Source organism: Thermobia domestica, chromosome 15, assembly GCF_964235325.1.
Source record: "Thermobia domestica chromosome 15, izTheDome1.hap1.1, whole genome shotgun sequence".
Taxonomy (NCBI): Eukaryota; Metazoa; Arthropoda; class Insecta; order Zygentoma; family Lepismatidae; genus Thermobia; species Thermobia domestica.
Genome location: NC_137468.1, coordinates 112000670 through 112022466, shown reverse-complemented (window position 1 = coordinate 112022466; position 21797 = coordinate 112000670). Strand labels below are relative to the sequence as shown.

At 38.0% G+C, this 21797-nt stretch overlaps 1 protein-coding gene across 2 annotated transcripts in view; it reads right to left on the bottom strand.

The window, feature by feature from the left end:
• Positions 1-21797, bottom strand: part of LOC145671205 (alkaline phosphatase-like) — a 130401-nt gene that overhangs the window by 74900 nt on the left and 33704 nt on the right. For both annotated transcript variants that reach the window (XR_014128468.1, XM_081740063.1), the window contains exons 2-3: positions 9935-10155; positions 857-1049 (exon numbers count right to left, since the gene is read on the bottom strand). Coding sequence is in view for 1 of the 2 variants with exons in the window: in XM_081740063.1 (XP_081596189.1) it covers positions 857-1049; positions 9935-10155 (414 nt within the window). In the remaining variant the exon portion in view is untranslated. The remainder of the gene's footprint in view (positions 1-856; positions 1050-9934; positions 10156-21797) is intronic.

Sequence of the window (21797 nt, the reverse complement as noted above, 5' to 3'; positions counted from 1 at the left end):
GCCTTCATCCGAGGCATTATATTGTAAAGTAACCCATTCTCCTGCGACAGATTAGTGATCGCGGCAATCATCCGCAGCAGAGGTATTACGGGAAGGGTGATGAGCCCTCTTCGCCACCTTGAAGACCAATGTCTATTGCAGTTTCGAAGAACTGGGCAATGGGCCACCACATTCCAAACACTGGGTATAGGATAAAAGATTGATAACAAAAACATGAAACTTAAGTACGATTTTACAGGCAGGAAATTAGAAAATTTGAAAGAGATGAAACAAAATAATTAGATTTGTATTTGTTGGGAAGTAGAGAAAAAATTGCAAAGTGTCCAAGGTTCTATATTAGTCCAAGGTTCTATATATTTGTTCAGGGCAGCTGTGGTCTTTTGAACACAAGATTCACTCTCTCTCTCTCAGACAACACATATTCTTTATGATTTTTTAAAAAGAAGGTTTAACAGATATATCAGTCTTTCTGGAAGGAAATACATACATATACATTGAAATTATTTGTTCCACTCAGGGGCGGATCCAGGACCGACTTCTGGGAGGGGGACGGTGGGTTGTCATACTGTTACTTTTTAGAGCTCCAAACTTTGGGATGGGTTTTATTTATATATATAAAATAAGAAAGTTTCCTCTTCTGGGGGAGCAATCCCCCGATCGCCCCCCTCTGGATCCGCCTCTGGTTCTACTAATATCTAAATACTGCATGGTTCAATACAACAAGGGAAGATACTTCAAATATCTAATATACCTATCTCCAAACTTAAAAGAAGTTTATACTTTCATAGTAAAGTATCTAAAGTGACTAAGTTTTCGTAATTCATAATATAATTTATCTAAAGTACAAACGTATTACCTGTGTCTTTTCCTGCTTCTTGTGCCCATGCAAGGACGGAGCTGAGATGAGTATCTTCATTTAATGATGCTTTGCAATTCTTTAAGTCTACTCTAGCATCGAGCCCAACTACTTCATAGTTGATTTTCACTCCAGTGAAAAGGGCAGTAGCAGTACAAGCAGAATCAGGAACTTGTTTATTTACAGCATATGTCTAGAAAGTATATAATAAACATGCATTTATTAATAGGTTTTCATCAAATCGCTTTTCAGAGCTATCATATTTTTTTGAAAATGACAAATTTAAGGTGAGGTGATTTTGAGTTTAACGTCCCGTTCAGCAGCGAGGCTATATGAGACGTGGACCTACTGATTAACGTGGAATCCGAACCTCATGAGCTCCCGCCGGGAATCGAACCGGGCCTCAATGACAAATTTAAGAAATACTGGAATAACTTGTTAAAAATTATACAATATTCTTAAAAGATCACATTTCTACATTGCACCATTAAAGCAAATATTAAGAGAAATAATAATTTGGGTTATTTTCTTTGTTTTTATTATAATGTTACGAATTTTTTCTGTAGATGCTAATAAAGCTAAATTAGAACCAATCTGGCGACGTAACATACATCTGGCCAAGATTAAGTCAGATTCCGTTCGTAGTTCTTATTGTTTTTAACAAGGGATGTATGCGAACCGTGACAGCTATATATTTATGAAAATAGGTACCCTGACTACTTGAGGATTGCTAATCATCGTGGTAATAGTCACTCGGTGCGGAAATGCCTTGTTTACTCGGAACGTATAATGCATATACTTAATAGTGACCGGATGAGGTTCTGCCGAGTTATACCCCAAAAACGCCGAAAAAAAGGCAGAAAATGGAAAATGTGTGCAAATAACCTGATACCTACGAGAGGGGCACACGTGAGCAAGAACACAGCAGTACTGCCGCAGAAGCAGTATTGCCATCCCAACACAAACTTATAGTTTTCCAAATACAATTTATAGCTACCATTAATGGCATTAAAAGAATTGAATAATACATGAAAGAAAATAAGCAAAAGATGGGTTATCAGTGTTGCCAAATAAGGAGTATATGAGGCTGTAAAGATGAGAAATTACGGGGTCCGTATAATGAAAGGAACAAATGTACAACAACAACAAAACTCAGAAGGAACAAAAATGTACAGTAGGGAGTAAACTACACCATGCACAGTATCCAGTGACTAACGGGCTTGATGTAGGATTCACCCTAAAATTGCACATGTTAGAGAGTAGCTGTTGGAGGAAGAAACCCCATGTGACATAATTGCGAAAATGTGAACAGCAAGTCTTCTTGTAGCCCAGCGGTTCCAATGGCGTTTGTGTGGAATCAATATCTCAAATCTTTCCCGAGAGCTATAAAACGAATTGTTTTGGGGTTGCAACACTGCATGCATTCTAAACCATAGAAACGACGGCGTAACTCCTGAAACGAGTACAGAAAAGCTGGGCACGAAAGGTCAAATATATGTGACAAGAAAGTACATCAGAATTGATTCGCAAAGATTAATGACCTGTGATAGGTGACAGTGGAGAGTATTGGAAACGTTAGCATGTAAGACAACGATGAAGATAAAATACACTGCATTCAACTTACCAATAATACAGGCGCAAAATATTTCAACATAATACGCCAAATACATACAACAGAAAAGCCATAGATAGTATGGCAAAATACGTACATTTCTAGCCCTAACCGCACACTCGATATGACATATCAAGCCCGTTAGTTACTGGATGCTGTGGTTTGCTCCTTACTGAACATTTGTTACTTGTGTCCAATGATTAGTGATCCTTTGCATACGCGTTGAAAACTTACAAGATTTCAAGAAATAGTGAATAACAAAATTTGGAACACATTATAATTAATTTAAGGGAGCCTCTAACGGCGACAAAACAAACTAGACGATGATCATAATAAGATGAAAGAGATGATAGGCTTTTAGCAGTTCTAGTGCAATAAATTAGAAAGTAATTTAGTTGACATTTATATTTCTAGCATGTTCATTGAATATTCTAAATTTTACTGGAATATCATTTTTGATATTACGGATAATGCTGTCAAATCATTAGCAATAACGCTAGATGGAAAGGCAGCGAGAAAGAAAAGTGGAGTTCATAATCTGGCAATGCTGCGCTAAATATCACGTATCACTGGCTACTGCTGATGTCTCTTCTTATCTGAAAGGTACGAGAAAATTCAAAGAACAGTTATAAGAGTAAAGGTAAGAAGCCATTTTCCCGCCTAATTGTATCTGCTCTCCGCGTCTCGAAGCAGTCAAGTTTGTTTTGGGTGCATTAATTATTGCGTGGTGCCATTAAATGCCTGTGCATTTGGTGAGCAACCATGAGTTTATATGTTGAGTAGAAGAAAAGACAGAGGGGGAAATTGATGGTGAAATAATCAAATGTACAACGCGAAGGGAAAAAATCACATTAGCTATAACGAATAAAGAAATTTTTGTTTTAAAATTGTTTTACGAAGAAAATAGAATCTTTTACTTTCTTCATTTACACAACTTGCATTATATTATACACATGAAAATGTTTGTTTAAAAATATGCATAACATATTCATCTCCAGAGCCCAAGTTATGTTAATACGTTGTTTACTATTTCTGTGATAGGTTACGGGTTCAATTTCATATAATAGGGAAATATTGAACGACAGCTTGAATCAAAATCTACTAGCAGTTATGTCATTCGAGACAACATATTCTTAAGATTTTCACAATTGTTCTATATGGAAACATTTAAAAGTCTGTATCATGATAACCAGTTGACATAGAAACATGCAGTTTGTACTTATGTTAATCATCCATTTTTCTACTTGTTAAGACAGCTATTAATATAGTAACACAATATTTCTAGGTAGCGCATCTAGTATTGACAACACTTGCAGTGGTGCGAAAAGTCGGCATATACTATCGCCTGTTACCAACTGACAACTACACGTAACTGCGATTGGAGAAAGCAGACAGTCCGCTTTTGTAATTTACCATTTGAAAAGCACTATAGACCAGTATTTCGTTAAAATGCAGACCCTTTTAGCCTAAAAATTCAAATTAACCCTGGATTTTCATAATCGTTATAGTTGGTCTGGAGAAGAAGTGAGTTATTTCCACTTTTATTGTTCTGAATACTGGTACTAAATAAAAACTACTAAGACCGACACAAAGGAAAATTATAGACTCATCTTTTGTTTTCTTCCACAGTAGTTTTTAGTAAATGTTGAAAGATTTAAACGATTTGAAGGGAAAGCAGAGGTAACTTTTTTTTTTCGTATGTGGGTCCCATTGTCAATAATTTGTTTGCTTTTTCTAGTGCTAAAACAGCCAGGGAATTGTCAAGAAATTCTTCTGGGCATTTTATTTCTTTCTTCCTACCTCTTAGAGGGTTATGCTCTCTTTATGGCATGTATTATTATACAGGAAACGTAGGAGATTAGTGGAAAGAGATGGACTAAAAGATCTTTTTTATTAACAGTGATGTGGGAATAAACTTTGAAGGGAATAGTGTGGTCATCATTTAATTTTTATTTATTTATTATTCAGCAGTTATTAGTTATGTTGAGAAACATATGATAGTCAAAGCTAAAGATGGCAAATCTGAATATTTCGTTATGCAGTGCAAAAATATATAAGGTGAAATAAACACAAGATAATCAAATACATGCGATATATATAAAATGTTGATTGTATCATGTAACAAGTGAAATTAGAAGGAACTATAAATGAAAAAAAAAAAAAACAGATGAAGTGCTAGCACGCCACGAACATATATACATTAGTCAAACAGATTAAATCTCCTGCCACGGGGTGACTCGGGACAAATGAGCACAGAGGGTAGCCCTTGTTAATTGTCAGGATCCCCGTGCTAAGATGGAAAAAGATGAGGGATATGATCAGCAAGGATATAAATGTCAATAATTTCCTGTTCGTCAGGAGTGTATTGTTGATATAAAGAAATATGAAATTTAATGGTGAACGCCTATACCAGTATGCTTCGAAGTGAAAACATCTGAATGAGAATGTTTAAATATAACAGAGGGCCTGTGCGTATGTGAGAGATTACATACTTAATGCAGAATTGTGCGAGATGTTCTATGATGTTCGGCAAGGATATATATTCATAGATGAGCCATGTAGGATAGTTTAAGGTGATAGGCTAGTCGAATAATGAGCTTTCCCAGAGTTTTTGTAGTAGGAAACAGGAGCATTGGACCATGAGGTACGCTCAAAAGTGAGGATGGGACAGTGTAATGTGAAGTATTAAGACATCTGGTTTTAGGCCAAAAGTTATTTTCGGTAAAATGTCTTAAGAGATTAATCGATTCTTAGCCTTATCTGTTAACTTCTTCAGATGGGCGTTCCAGGTAAGCTTGGAATGGAAGATCATGCCTAAGTAAGTTAGCAGTGGGTGTAGTGTATACACCGACAGGGACTCGTAAGAGAGTTGTGTTTCTGTGAACTCTGGAATGTCTTTTAGGAGATTAGAATTCTACTGCTTGTGTTTTCCTTCACTGATAGTGAGATGCAATTTGTAATGAAATTATTGAATGTTGTTTGAAGAACAAAATTAAGTTGATGCATAGTTTTGTCAAGAGCGAGGAAAGACATGTCGTCTGCATATTAGAAAGTAAATGTATTGAGTGAAGTTGGAGATACGTTGGAAGCTAAGGAGCTGATCCCTGAGAAACTCCAGTAACGGAAGTATATGCCACGTAATACATTACCAACAATGACGTAAGGAATGCGATGTGTAATGAAAGAACGAATGAGCCTTAGATAACATATAGGAAGATTGAATGACTGAAGTTTTTGAATGAGATTATTATGTCAAATTTTATCAAAAACCTTTTCTAAATCCATGAGCATAAGGCATGATATTAATGTTTTGCTATACGGTTTGTGATTATAGTCCTAAGGCGCAGCAATTGGTCATTTATTGAGAAATTAGGTCTGAAATCTACTTGCTCATTAAGTGTTTTCAGATATGAATGAAACCGACACACGAGAAGTTTTTCCAGTAGCTTAATGAATATTGAGGTAAGTTGGGTTGGTCTATAAGAGCTGACAACGTATAGGCTTATTTGGTTAATGAAACATACAAAGATTTCATGCAAGTGGATTGACAGAAGTTTGTAGGGCGTGACTGTAGATTGTTATAAGGAGGAATAGGAGTGCTTGAGAACATTCTTTGATATATTGGTAAGATATATCAATTCCAGGTGCTGTTTTCTTCTTCCGCTTGAGTGCATTTTGAAGTTCAGCAATAGTAATAGGTGCACTAAGAGGATGCTCTGAATCAATGACATGCTCTGTGCAAGGCTGGAATGCGAGAGATATCTATCCGTTTTGAACGTGTGGAAGAAGCAGAGGGAGTGAAAATTGTCTGTAACTGTGCAGCAAAGGTGTTCGCTTTGTCTTGATTTGAGAAGAGAGGAGTGTCATGGTCAATGAGAAGATAGGTAGTTTTAGTGTTCTTTCCGACAAGTTTATTGAATCGCTTCGAATGTCGGAGAGGATGTGCGTCCTCGGATAAGTTGTTACATGTTTTTATTCTATTCTGACGTTTATATACAACAAAAATTGACAGCTTTCAGCTGCGCGTCACCATTGACGATGGTGCCGAATTGATTCATCGTTTCCTATTCGATAGATGTTATCGAGTTTTCTGTACTAGTGCAAGATACGTAGGAGATAATTTCGGTTTATGGGGATGTATTTGGTCTGTCAGAATGAGGTGCTGAGAGCTGCGTAGAGTTCGGCGTCAGTAGTAAGTATTACACTATGAAGAGTATGGTAAAGCTCTTGCCAGAAGTCAGGTCAATGGGCTTTATCATATCTGGGAACAAGCGAGGTGTAAGTACAAAGTGTGGTGGAAATCCTTGTGCTATTGTTAGTTTCAATGGATGGGAGTCATTGCCAATAGAATCGAGTACCTCAAGCAGGCATTTATTGATGAGATACAGAGATGTGATTACAACGTCTGGTAGTTTGGCTTGTAGCCCTGATGTGCATAGGAAAAGGATGAATATAGAGCTGAACATGGCCAGTTAAATACTGCTAAAATTCATCTTTTTCTCGAGCCCTATGACTATGAATATTAATGTCCACTATGATAATAATATTAACAAAAGTATTCACTAGGTAATGGTTGGCTTGGTCTAATATAAATTCTGCTAAAATTAATAGTTATTGATAGAAAGTATATGGAACAAAGTAGGTGGTCCAGGGTATTAAAAATATTTAACTTCCATTAAGTAAAAATATCAGATTGAATTATCTAAAAGCAATTGCCACAAAAATCTAAATATTAGGGATACACTCACGTACCCAATCACTGCACACATATTCACAGTGTTATCCAACTACAAAAAGGACGCAAAAATACTTTTTAATATAAGCAACAGATCTTTTGATTGCATAAACTATATTTTTCACTCGTAAATATCGGATTCAGTTATGTATTTCTTTATCACTGTAGGTACAACAAAAGAAGTCCCGACGAACTTATAAGAGTACTTTCCCATTTTAGTTTAAACGAGTCGCCTGAATACACTACTTTTTGTTTGGATTGGGCCAATCATGTATTCCTTTCTGTCATGGGACCCGTATCTCCAACCAACAGGAGTTCTTGCGTAGGAGCAAGGGGTGAACTTTGTAGACATCTCATTTTATAAACAGAAGTTAGGAAAATATCAAAAATGTCTATGTTGGAAAAGTAGAAATTATTTCTAACTATGAAATTAAATCTTTAACGTGCAAAGCTATTTGTCAATTACTATACATAAAAATGGATTTATTAAAGATATATTAGCATCCACTTTCCAGTGACGGTATGCCTTGATTGCTGAAAAACCAGAGAAGGTATATCTTCATCACTGAAAAACCAGAGGCGGTATGGCATACCACCGCATACTGTCTCACTTCGACTACTGCTGTCGGTGTGATAGAAGTAAGAAGATACGGATTAAGTATGTAAGACCATTATTATTTCTAATACGAATGCATTTGGCAACTGAAATTCCCTCGTGTGTGAGTTCGTCTTGAATTTCCGCATCTCTTAGTTCGAAGGAGATAACGTTGATTACAACCAGTAGATAGGGTGGTTTTCTAGGTGGCGAAGGTTGTTTCTGTCGTTTACCCGTTAGTTTTGAGAGTTTAGCGCTCATACGAAAGATTTCGTAAGAAGCTTTATTGCGTATAGGGACTCCAAAATCTGAATCTTTCGATTTCAGTGTGTAGCCATTTTTGATTTTATGTGTTTGAACTAGGGTATCTCATACCTGAGGAACATACTCATTGGAGAAAGATCATTTTGGGGTTGGTGTATTTAGCGTTATAATTAATAAAAATGAAACGATAAAGATGTTCGATATTGGTTTCTGTTGAAGTAAGACACCATAGTAGTATTCTGTTGTAGATCGACCTCAATATCCATTGACGCAAGTGGTGATCGGGCCCGTATGTGTTTCGCGTACTGTGTAGAGTCTTTAGATGGGTGCCGATCTTTAGATGTATTCGGTAGAGGCTCGTTTCTGACGAAAAGTGCTGGGTGCGATTGGATGGTTAGCGGTGTGCAGATTGTGCTAGAGAAGTGCTTGAATTGGAATGGAGAGTTGTTGGTAAGCCAATATGTCGACCGAGATTCGATTGTCCATTTGAGTTGCAATTGTCTGCCATCGTAATGAAGGAGCATAGACCTGTAGCCCAAACAAAGATATAAGAGAATGAAAGGATGATGAAATGAAGTTCAAAAAGCAAGTCATCCTCTGAAAGTGATAACTTTTGTCAGACCGCTAGGTATTGTACTTGTTCTATGGTCTCAAATGCATATTACAACACCTGATCATCACCGGTACAATAATTCATACAAGAGAGGCAAGGCGGCTTGATTAAACATGTGATCAGATAGCTAACACAAGCGATGGTAATGACGATTTATGTCTACTATGGACAACTTACAGTGACGGGACCTCCTTTAAACTCGTTAGCCTCTAAACAGTATTTATTCTACACGGGTATAAGAGAGAGCAAATACCAGTGTAATACGTGAGGCTATCTGTTACCATCGCGTAGCATTCAAAAGTATATTTGTATGAGGCTGACTTAAACGTATACTTCTAATAAAATTATTGTCAAAGGAAATGACAATATAAATCTATCGTCTAGGAGAATCTGTTCAGGCTAGAGTTGGTCGTAGAGTGACTTACGTTAAATTGGTCCCATCTCTGTGATTATGTGATTTTTTCTTATTGAGGTCCTGGACATATATGCGAAGTTTGTAGGTTGCTATTTGCATAGTAGCCACCCTACGACCAATTCCACTAGTTCTCTTAAATTGGCCTAATATCCATAATAAGACGTTTCCGACTTAAGTTTTAGATATTTTTTCTCGTATTGAGATCCTGAATACGTATGCAAAATTTGTTAGTTGTTTTATTCAGTGTAGTCACCCTACGCCCAATTTCACTAATTATCTTAAATTAACCCCATCTCCGACCAAAGACGCGGATAAGTTTTGTCTTGTATTGAGAGTACATATGCAAAGTTTGTCTATTTTTCCCGGAACATCCTTGCTTAACCCTTTCGTGATCATCAGATTCTTCCTCAAACAGAACGGTATTTAACAGGGTTAATAGACACAACTAAGCTCAAGAAATATCTCCTGAAAGTACGTAACGTTCCTTCATTTGATATATGCAAGGGACTTTCTGTCTCTATTTTTAAAAGAAAAATGGTGATTTTTTAAGAAGTACATAGCAATATGCCATGATGCAATGTTACTATTAATGATCTCAAGCGTATTAAAGATGGTTTTTCTTTATAGTGTATATCGCTATTCAGCTTCTTACAGATTATTCCTGTTTAAGTATATCAAAGGGATTTCTTTAGTTAGAAAATCACTTATTACATGGAAAATAAAAGAATGCAACATTATAAAAGTAAACCATAACTCAATCATTCTTAAATGTAACATGTGATTAACCGTAAAAACCAAGAAGTAACACATTCTTCATTAACAAATAGTAAAAGAAAAAAGGTACCTTTAATAGCCCAATATGGGGAAATCCTTCAAATACAAGACGATTTTCTTCTCCAGTTTTACCTTTCTTCTGCCCTTTATAGATGCGGGTAGCTGTCACTGTATCTGGACTCATCCCATCTCCAACAAAAAATATCACATTCTTTGCTATTCGTTTGTTCCATGTTTGCTGCAAAGCTGTAGCTAATTCATCTCGTCCTTTCATTTCCCAAAAATATTTATCTAGAAAAAGAAAATAACAACCAGTTACGCTGGATTCTTAATCTTAATTTTTAATTTATTCATCACTCCAAGCTCTTTACTTCAGTTTTCCATGTACTTTTTGGACTCAGAAGCGAAAGATACCGGCCGCCCTACTCCAGGGTGCGAAATCATGACAAAGTGGCAGGAGACAGAAGTGAGAAAAAACTTGGTGCTGTGTGATAGGCACTTATGCAAAGTGCCAAGATTATATTTAATTAATTAGTTTAATACATAATGTCGCATAAGTTGTAGGCATAGTAGTGGTGATTTGGACTAGCCGTATAGTCCCGGTAACAATACGCGATTGTGTTTTCTGTGATGCCTAGCAGTTCACTTTTATCACTATAGGCTTCTGTGGATTGATAAAGTTTTAAATCAATCCTGTAGAACTGGTTGACTTGTTGTCTATTGACATGCGATACTGCAAGACAACACTAAGCTCAGACTAATTTGATAATCTGGTTAATGAAATCTGTAGGGTGATAACAGATTCCCGAAACACAAACAGTACAGAACTGCTATAAGTATCATGTACTTATCCCTTGCATATTGAGGAATAGACGTTCGCTGCGTTACGAGTCACCGGTAGCTCGTGCGATACTTCATTTCTGTGGGGTGCCGTTTTATGCATTGTGTTACCTCTGTGCGTTAGTGGTACTTTCGTTTGTACAGATTTTTAACATTACTAGCATTCATGAGCTATACAAGTCACCGGTGATGCGTTCTTCTTTGGTGTAATGAAGCTTCAGATTCTGTCAACAGATGCCTGAAGTGTGAATTCGGAATACCCTGTCGTCATCTGTGGAGAGAAGCTCAAAGTAAGATCTGTGGACGACTGCACAAGTCACTGCTGACTCGCAACACGCCGATGGACAAACCTTCAACGAGACACACAATGACTCGTATAGCGCTGATGAAATCCAAACTCAGTATTACACTGCCGCAGCGAACGTGTTAACAGCACACATCATTCTTGTGATATTAGTTTTATTTTGTAACTTCGATGACCCTAACTTCAATAAGAATATACACTTGTATTCAATACTTAATCATACCACTTTGATATAAGAGTTCTATAAGGGCATTTCACAATCACTTACTACTATGATCAACTTATGTGTGAGAAAAGAAAAATGCTCTTTTTCCTTTGTTGTTAACTAATGTCTTCTTTATTGAAGATGATCTCGATCCAGCAACATGTATAATGATGATGTGTAGTCAGCATTTCCTAAGTTCAAGCTTTACCAACATAGTCTATTAAATTGAATGATAATGCAATCATCCTCTCACTAATAGCACGAAAGAGTAGCCTTTTACACACTGTGGATATTCACTCCAACTGTAAATTCTCTGTAATATATCCTGTACTATTCAGTATCGGCGGCATGCTCGAACTACGTCAGCCGGTGGGAGCTCATGTGGTTCGGATTCCACGTTAATCAGTACGCCCACGTCTCATATAGCCTCGATGCTGAAAGGGACGTTAAACTAAACTCAACTCGAACTATGCCAAGGGTGTCACAGTATTGATAAGGAAACGTTCCTTGCATCTTAATTGGAGGGATATGTGGGTCAGGCAATAGCATTAACAGTAATCAAGAGCAATTACTTTAGCTCAGGAATAATCAACCTAGCCCGTGAGTTAATATATTGGAGTCACTCTTGATTACGGCACCACATACAAAGACACATTTATACACATCACTTGAAATGTCTTTCAACTTTAATGCATCATCCGTAATTAAATTTACTAATTGATTTATTCAGTCCATTGTATCATATATTTAACGATAATGTAAAATTTGTTCCTCGACTTCTATAAGCTTCATTACGGTCCGCTGCCTCCAATGGACATTCGTTGACTATAGCCAGTGATTAATTCATAATCTTATACAATGAGTATCTCTTAGTTGGAGATCTAACAAGAGTTAACTATCACAGCTCATCAGCTACAACCGAACTTATTGATTGTCCGTCAACTGATCAAAATTTGATCAAGAACTTTTACTAATATTGTTCAATAAACATCATCTACCGGTAAGCGGATGATACGTCGTCTAAATGTCAACTAACTTGTATTCAGCCTGAGCTTTGGCTTTCATTCAGGACGATTTGCCAGAATTTGGTTGACGCACCGCGCTAACACCACAAACAGTGAGCACTGATGTAGGTCCAGAATGTAAACAAACACACGTGACTATGTATGTATTCGATTTTTTTCTCCTGTGACGCAATGTCTGTCACGGAATTTATAACAGTTTGTTTTGTATTAAATTCTCTAATTCGGTAACTCAGACTGTGTACCTTTTAGTTATTAATCATATTTATTTATCAAAATATTGTCACCCTATTGTTAATATTGTTTCTTATTTCCAGGGTAACGCTCTTGCCTGGTGCCAGGCTCTGTGTCATCTTCTTTGCAAGTAAATCTATTAGTTTTTTTCCTTAACAGTTATGTGCAGTTATAACTTTTTCGCCAAATGACATATCTGGAGTTGTCTGCTAGGAGAAGCCAAGTAAAGGTTTAGCTTTACACTTGTAACTATAGGTAGGGAAATGTTCAGGACATCAGTTGCAATATGGTGGTTACTTAAGATTTGGGCATCTTGTAGAATGTTTAACTGAGGAGTAGTCACATTTGATAGTATTTGGATACTCAGACGTCGGATGGGAATTGTTTTGTTGACATTTCTCGCATTTAATAGATAGAGATGCTGGTGTGCGAAATGGCTCAAACTTGTAATGACGCCGGCATATATATGCACCGTGGAGTAGAAGTTGGTCGATCAAAGTTGTTGATTAGTAAGGATGCGTACTAAATATATTGCACCCTGATTTTTCTTGATTCGTATACAATGCTTGACAGGTGGTAGTCAATCTTGATGTAATTCAGAGTAAAAATCATCAGTAAAGCCAGATTTTGCACCACGAATGACAACTGACAACATTGGAGGACCTTGATGGAGGTGGTGTTTTGCGTCCTCTTGAACTTAAAAAAAATCGATATATTTGCTTTAGACCCGAAAAGTTTGTAAGTAGCCTTATTACAACATGTGGCGAAGTTTGGATTAGTCGATTTCAGGACGAGAAATTTACTTAACTAGTTGTTAAAAAGCAGCGCCCACTGTGACATATTTCGGGTCATAATTGTTTAACAATAAGTTATATACTGTTCCTTGGAGTAACATGTGTTGATTTTCAGCAGAAGTGTATGCCGAATCCATATTGTTGGTGACAGTATTACCAGCAGTAGGATATGCGATTGGTGAAAGGCGTTGATTTAGTCTGATCTAATGTTTGCTCGCCATCGGAAAGAGATCTGGAACGAATTCGTTGTCCGTTAGTTACATACGATGTCGCAGAAGTTGTTGGTACAGTGGTGGTAGTTTGGATAGCCGTATAGTGCCGGTAACAATACGCGGTATCGTTTTTTGGCGACCATGTGGAGAGATATTTAATGGATTTTGTTGAACAAGATTCGATGGTCCGGGAGTATTGCCATTGCCAGAGCCCGTCCTGAGAATGATGAATTCTAGGGCCGAAGCCTAAACGAATATGAGAGAAAATGAAAAGATAAGTTTGATGAAGTTCAAAAGACAAGGGATTCTTCGAAAGCGCAAAGCTTCGTCAAACTTCTAACTAGGGGCATTGCTCTGGTGTTACACGTAATGTGGAACGAGACTATGATCAATCGATTTGTGTTAGTGAACAAGAAAATCCATAGGCAAGATAAACCCTCGATCTCAACCGTTCCATACTTATAGTGGGAGTAGGGGTACTGACAACAACACGTTGTGGATAATGAGACAAAATATGGAGCGAGTTCCATGAAAATGTGATAGAATAGAAGCGCAGTTAAACATGTACTATAATGTGACGTTACATTCGACAATACACTGACAAGTGAGGGAAGAAGCATAGCACGTAACGACAAAGGAGAAGGGAGGGTAAACGCAAGTAAAAATGGTCATATAATTGAGGAAAACGGAGAAGCAAGACGTCAGGAGAATGGTACAGTAATAATACCTGGCCAAGTAATCAATCACAAACTACGTATATACAGCCTGTAGACGACACTGTGAAGCAGAAATGGAAGAAAGAGAGCTATGGAGGGGATTGTCCGTATGGTTCGGACCCCCTATCCTCCTAACGTCCGATGTGAGATTTAGGAGTAATTTTTGATTCAAAATTGACCTTCTCTCATCACATCGATGCAATCTCTAACACTGCATTCGGACCTGGATCCGAAAACCCGGTTCCAGAACCGGATCTTAGGAACCGGTTCCAGACTTGGATCCGAAAACCCGGTTCCAGAACCGGATCTTAGGAATCGGTTCCAGATCTGGATCTTGAAACCCGGTTCCAGAACCGGATTTTAGGAACCGGTTCCAGACCTGGATCCGAAAGCCCACAAAGACCCGTGAAGGAGGCACAAAGTTCACCTTCAAAAATGCAAAGAGGGCCTTGCGCTTGTGCCCTCCCCGCCCAGACCCGCTTGTGCCCTCAGAAAAAAAAATTGGTCCACCAGTGAGTGTTTAGCCAATGAGTTTGCCAGTTACCCAGTTTATTTAGCCAAATGAGACCAGCGGCCGCCGCCTGGGCGCCTGCCTGACGCTTCCACTATTTCATCGGGTTTAGCGTAGGAATAGTCACAAAGTTTCGGTTCCAGCAGAACCGGTTCTTGGAGATTCGGTTTTCAGAACCGGTTCCGGAACCGGTTCCAGACCTGGGTCCGTAAACCCGGTTCCAGAATCGGATCTTGGGAATCGGTTCCAGACCTGGATCCGAAGAACCAGTTCCGGAACCGGATCCGTTCAGACCCGAAAACCGGTTCCACCAGGAACCGGTTCTGGCCATCCCTACTACAAACTCTAAGTATTGTCTGTGGCTGTGCGCTTCTTTCGCTCTGCTCCTATCTGGTGGTAATATCACCAGAAAAGCAGCATCATGATTCGAAATTGCAAAATTTTACTACTCTATTAACCTTGATTCATGATATAGGCCTAGGTGAGCATTGAACTGTAGTCTGCGCCTGCAAATTAAATTTCACCTCGATCTAGAAATTAATTACAAGAAGAAGTAAATTCATTTCAGAGGTTGATTCTATGTAGCTGTCTTCTTAATTTCATCGAACGTGATTTGTGGCTAAGTCTCATCAAAATTATTGTTTTCTGATTCTTTAACTACAGTATACAAGAACAAGAAGAACGTTCATATAAAAATGACCATACTAGTCGGAGTCAATTCAATGCTAAGATGGATATATTAAGCAAATCTAAACGTTACCACTTTTAACCCTTTGGGGATCTTATGGTAACTTTTGTACCATACGGGGTGTTTCATGGTACATTGCGTTATAACTCTCCTATTTGAGCTTTTTCGTCCGTTTTTTTTTTTTTTTTGTTTTGTTTTTCAAGTCTAGAGGCATTGTAGAAGACATTACGTATGGTTTCACACCTTCCTGCGTCGAGACATAGGAGGTGGTGACGTCATAAGTCTAAAATTTATATTTTCGTGTAATACTTTTTGGGGGGGTTTATGTAAAGTATTTTTGGCGGGCTTATTTTTGCACGTAGAAGATTGAAATTTTGCACAAACATGCAGCCCACCGAGTAGTATTTACCAGATTTTTTTATTTCTGCGTTAAAACAGGAGGGATCTAGAGGGTCAAAAAGTTGAAAAAAGGGATATTTTTACCCAAAAATCCCGTTTTTCCTAATTTTCCCGCCTTAGATACATGATGGAGACAAGTGAATGGTACCGCCTGAAAGGCAGTTCTATTCTGAAGAGAATGATGTGCGACACATGGCCCTAGGGTAATTAGGGAAGTGTCAGGGAATTTTTACCAAAATATACTTCTGTATAGGGGAATTTTGGACATTTTCGGTATTATTTTTTTGCGGGCTTATTTTTGCACGTAGAAGATTGAAATTGTGCACAAACATTCAGTCCACCGAGTAGTATCTACCAGATTTTTTAAATCAGATTTCTGCGTTAAAACAGGGGGGTACAGAGGGGCTAAACCTTGAAAAAGGGAAATTTTTACCAAAAAATCCCTTTCACGGGATTTTCCCGCCTTAGATACATGATGGGGACAAGTGAATGGTATTGCCTGAAAGGCAGTTCTATTCTGAAGAGAATGATGGGCGAGACATGACCCTAGGGTAATTAGGGATGTCTCAGGGAATGTTTAAAAATTTCCCTCTGTATACGGGAATATGGGACATTGTCGGTATATTTTTTTTTGGCGGGCTTACTTTTGCACCTGGAAAATTGGAATTGTGCATAAACATTCAGCCCACCGAGTAGTATTTACCAGATTTTTTTTCAGATCTCTGCGTTAAAACAGGGGTGTCCAGGGGGGCTAAACGTTGAAAAAGGATATTTAGACCCAAAAAATCCCGTTTTTCCTCATTTTCCCGCCTTAGATACATGATGGAGACACGTGAGTCATACCGCCTGAAAGAGAATGATTCTGAAGAGAATGATGGGCGAAACATGACCCTAGGTTAATCAGGGATGTCTCAGGAAATTTTTTACCTGAGATCATGGTGTTTTACGGTAATTTGGGGCATGGTGGAAATTCTTGATAAAATTTCTCTCGTCCTTGGTAATCAAGATTGAAACTTAAAATTTGGCACACACATTCAGTATACCAAGTACTATTTCTCAGATTTTTTTAGATGGCTACGTTCATACAGGGGGGAATCCAGGGGGGGCCAAAGTGCGAGAAAAAAAAATCCCTCCGAAATTTTTACTTTGACATTTTTCCCGCTTCTGGTATATGGTATGAGCATGCAAGTGGTACCATTTGAAAGCCAGCTCTATTCTGAAGAGAATGAGGTATGAACCATGATCGTAGCATAAATAGAGACGATGCAGTAGCTGCTTGACTGAAAGTCTAAAAAATAGCCCAAAATCACAAGATCCCAAAAGGGTTAAACACCAGTCTTTATCATATCTTCTTTATGCAGGGTACGCAGCACAAATAATCTGTCATAAACATGCAGAACATATTCTAATGCTATATGGTTTCTATGTAAGAAGTTACGTCGCTGAAGATAGCAACTAGGCTAAAAATGGCGAAAAACATTACAATAAGTGTTTGCAAAAAGTGTTTTAAAAATTTTTATTTTGTTTAAACCCAGTTTTCTAGGTTTAAATAGGTTTGTTTTCAATTTAGATTTACATACGGATAGAAAAAAAATAGTCCTCTACCAAGTGGCGGGGTTGATTTTGGATTTAAACCGGATCGGAAATGTCACTGTTCATCTGAATAATCCCGAAAACTAGGATTAGACACTAATATTGGTCATTTTCGATCATTATTATATATAGCTCCCCCTCCCTCTCCTCCGTGCTGCGGTACACCCAACCACAAAAGCATCCCCCCCTAAGTGCTCCAAATCCATTACTTGGGGTCCAGATAATTTGCAGTTGCAAGAACGCCTAGACAGATGCAACCCAACTTACACGTAAGTTTTCTCGAACTGACAGCACTTGGTAGCCATGATCCAGCTGTTTATCCAGGTAAAATTGTAAAGTAGGTGGCAAACATAACAGTTCACCAATCTAAGATGAATCTCTATGGTTCGGATCGTGTTTTCCAAAGAACACCATATATTTATCTTAATATTGCTGCGTATGTAATGCATTATTTCTTTATATACTGTATGTTTAGAGAAATAAAAATACTGACCACGCATGAACCAGAAAATGCTTGAAAGTAGCTGAAAATATCAAATCTAGAACAACTGCTGGAAATAAGTTAGTAAATGATTGCCTTCATTGAGAGTTCCAATTCTCCTCTTCCAACATCTTATTCTTCTCGAGGAGAGAAGATCTTGCTTGTCACACTGAGTAAGTATTGAAATTGAAACATTTGAAAAAGTTAGACCTTGACCGGGATTTGAATCCGGGTCCGCCGAATAGAAGTTCAAGGCGCTAACCACTTACATACCGCGTCACTTCATCTTCCATCTAAACTATTAGCTAGTTAAAGGCATTGCATGTAGACGATACACAAAATACTCGTACTAATACTCGCACAAGGAGACGTTCCTTATGAGTGTCACAATGACTTACTCGAGAGGTTTCCTTCTTTAACTCAAAAACTAGTGATATAGACCTTTGTCAATGAGGAAAATATCACGAAACGTTCTTCAAGATAATTCTACCTAATCGTTTTTTTTTTAACTGATCCCGAATTACATTACTGCAGTTATTCCTCACCGTAACTTCTAATTTCTAAAAAAGAAAAGCCGGCAGACATTATTTCGCATTCTTTGAATTGCATCAACACGTGTAGAAATAGTATGTGCTATGTTTATTTAACATAACTACTAGTTTATTTTCTTATCTTTGTATGAGGAATTGATAGCAAAGTGTGAAAGCAGAGAACTGCCATTTCAATAACCCGGGTTCGAATCCCGGCGTGACATTTATTTTTCTTTATTGGAAGGTATTATTATTATTATTATTATTATTATTATTATTATTATTATTATTATTATTATTATTATTATTATTATTATTATTATTATTATTATTATTATGCGTATAATTGTATGAATTTCGATGGCAACTGTCGCCGAATGTTAGAAAGTGAATATGGGAGAACTATGAAATAAAGTAAATTGATAAGCGTAATTTTATTATAAAATTATATGGCGAACGCATTTTATCTTATCCCAAACGATTATCGTCGAATATACACGGTTAAAGGAGCACTCTGTTGGTCAAATTAAAAGGAGTCAACGATTTATCCCTCACTTACGTTGCTTATGTAAGTGTCACAATAACTTACTCGAGATTTCTTTCTGTAAGCCAAAAAACAAAAAAATATATATAGATGTTCCTCAATGAGGAACATATCACGAAACATTCTTCAAGTTAAGGCTACGTCATAGTTTTCAGCGATGGTCCCGATTTACATTACAATTCTTTAGGTATGGGCACGAGTCGAGCTAAAACTCGACTCGATTCGAAACTCGAAGCGAATTCCAGTCGAGTCAAAGGTAATTTTCTCGAGTCGAGCTTCAAGTCGAGTCACTGTTCTGAGGTCGAGTATTCAGTTGAGTCGAGTTTGATAAATGACTCGCTCGTTTAGTTCGTTTTAAGTAGTTTTGAAATCGTTACCTGATTAGACTGGAAAGCGAAAGCTATGAGAAATGTAAGCAGTAATGTGGAATATTTTTAGTGTTGCTCATGAGATGGGACATTGCTCGCATCTCGTCTCGTCTCGATTAACAAGACGACAATGGATTTTTATAACGAGACAGCCTCAAATATCGTAGGCACTAACATAAGTATATACTGTATTTCTTACCACCAAGGCTAAGACCTGCACGGTCGAAGATTTGAGCCGAAGCAGCCCAACCCAGGTAGTGATGTTAACCGACTAAGCTCGATTCAACTGAGCGAACAGCTTGAGCCGAGTCGGTTGAGATGAGGCACCTACTGGCTCAGTTGAGCCATCGGCTCGAGCCAGAGTCGATTGGGGAAAGCCATCAGCTCGGTTTGGTTCGGCTCGAGCCGGCTTGGTTGGGTGAGCTACTGGTTCGACTTGATAGAGAATGAGCTGTGAGCCTATCCGTTCGAGCCGTTGAGAACCCTAAAACCGGGGCAAGCAGTTTTGAACAAGTTTGGCCGGCGCCCTCTAATTTGTAACGATTTTTGGTTTGAGCCCGGATGCTTGCTTCTCCGGAACTCAAATCCAGAGCCTTGTGGACGATGTCCTTGCCTCCTAGACTTCACAACTACCGAGGTCAGCAGTCAACTAGTGTTTAGTATTCAGATATACCTATCTTTCATGTTTATACATGGTGTTGATATAATAATAATAATAATAATAATAATAATAATAATAATAATAATAATAATAATAATAATAATAATAATAATAATAATAATAAGTAGTAGTAGTAGTAGTAGTAGTAGTAGTAGCATTGATAATTATATTGTTTATGTAGGATACTTGAAGAAAGTACTTGAAACTACACACAGCATTTGGCTCGATTTTCCTCGTTTTGACTCGAATCGAATCGAAACTCGAGTCAAATTCGAGTCGAGTTGGAGGAAATTTTTCGAGTCGAGCTCAAATATGTCTGTTTTGAGTCGAGTCGAGTCGAGTTTGAGTGAAAATTCGCTCGAACTCGCTCGTGCGCATCACTACAATTCTTCTTTATCTTCTAGTTTCCAAAGAAGAAAAGAAAAATGAAATGAAATCTTTGAGTTTTACGTCCCACGGATATGCCGGTTAGGCTAAAGGAGGCGGTGATGAGTAAAGAATGAAATGGTGGAATGAAGAAAGTGGGAGGAAACGGGAGAACCCCGAGAAAACCCACGCACACGGTGTTTGTCCACCACAAAGTTCACTTGGCGGGGGCTGGGATCGAACCCGGGACCCCAAGCTACAGAGGTGAAAGAAGAAGTCCTCACATTGAACACTTTCTCAATATATAAAGGAAAATTTCACTACTATAAAAATGGAATGAAATCTTTGAGTTTTACGTCCAACGATTATGCCGGGTAGGCTAAAGGAAACGGTGGAGTTGAGAGTGAATGAAATGGTAGAATGAAGAAAGTGGGAGGAAACGGGAGAACCCGAGAAAACCCAAGCACACGGTGTTTGTCCACCACAAAGTCCACTTAAAGCGAGCTGGGATAGAACCAGGGACGCCACGCACCAGAGGTGAACGCACTACCACTGAGCTATCGCGACCTCACTACTATAGAAATCCTCCGTCTCCTCTTCAAGAGAAAAAAATTAAAACGCTGGAACCTGTGCTCCATTATTTTCATTTAGGGGTTTACATTCCGAATTTCACATCTCTAACCGAAGTGAATTCTCACATCTGGCTCTTTGTAAATAAATAAAGGGAAATTTTACTGTTACTGAAATGCTTCTCTTACCCTCTTAGGAGCGAAATATTTAGAAACGCTCAAATATATGTCTAATTTTTAATTTATAGTTGGCAACATATGCCAAAAATTGAAATTAGTCACGCGACAGTTAATCCACGCTAGTGGACGCTAATAACAACTGAAAATGTCTATGAATAGGTCCCCGAATGTCTTATTTTCTGTATTCATACAAATGATAGTTAGTTAACATAATTAGTTTACATTTAATGTAACAGCTAACATTTGAATTGGTGGCATCGGAAGTCTTATGATAGTACCTTCTGCTTTAATTTTATCACTTAACTTATTATCGTTAAGAGTTCATCAAACGAAGTGCTGCTCATGCGAAAATAATTTTGAAAACTTCTCTTTGTCATTGCGTAAATTAAGAAACATGAAAGACAATTGTAGCTGAAAATAAAATAAACTGTTTTCTATGTTGGACTGAAACGCCCGCCCGAGTTCGTTGCGAACCCGCAGCAGACTTTTCTGCTCGTCTGAACTGGTTGATCTGTGACGCCCGCACGAGTCTGCTGCGAGTCTTTTGCGGGCCCGCAACAGACTTTTCTGCTCGTCTGAACCGAGCCTTAGAGTGACAAACATAGTGATTTTCAATTTTATATATATACACAGTAGATTATGATTTAAACCATTTCTTAAAGAAACCATCTAGTTTAAGCCAGCCAACCTAGACTACAATGCTAAAGTATTACCAA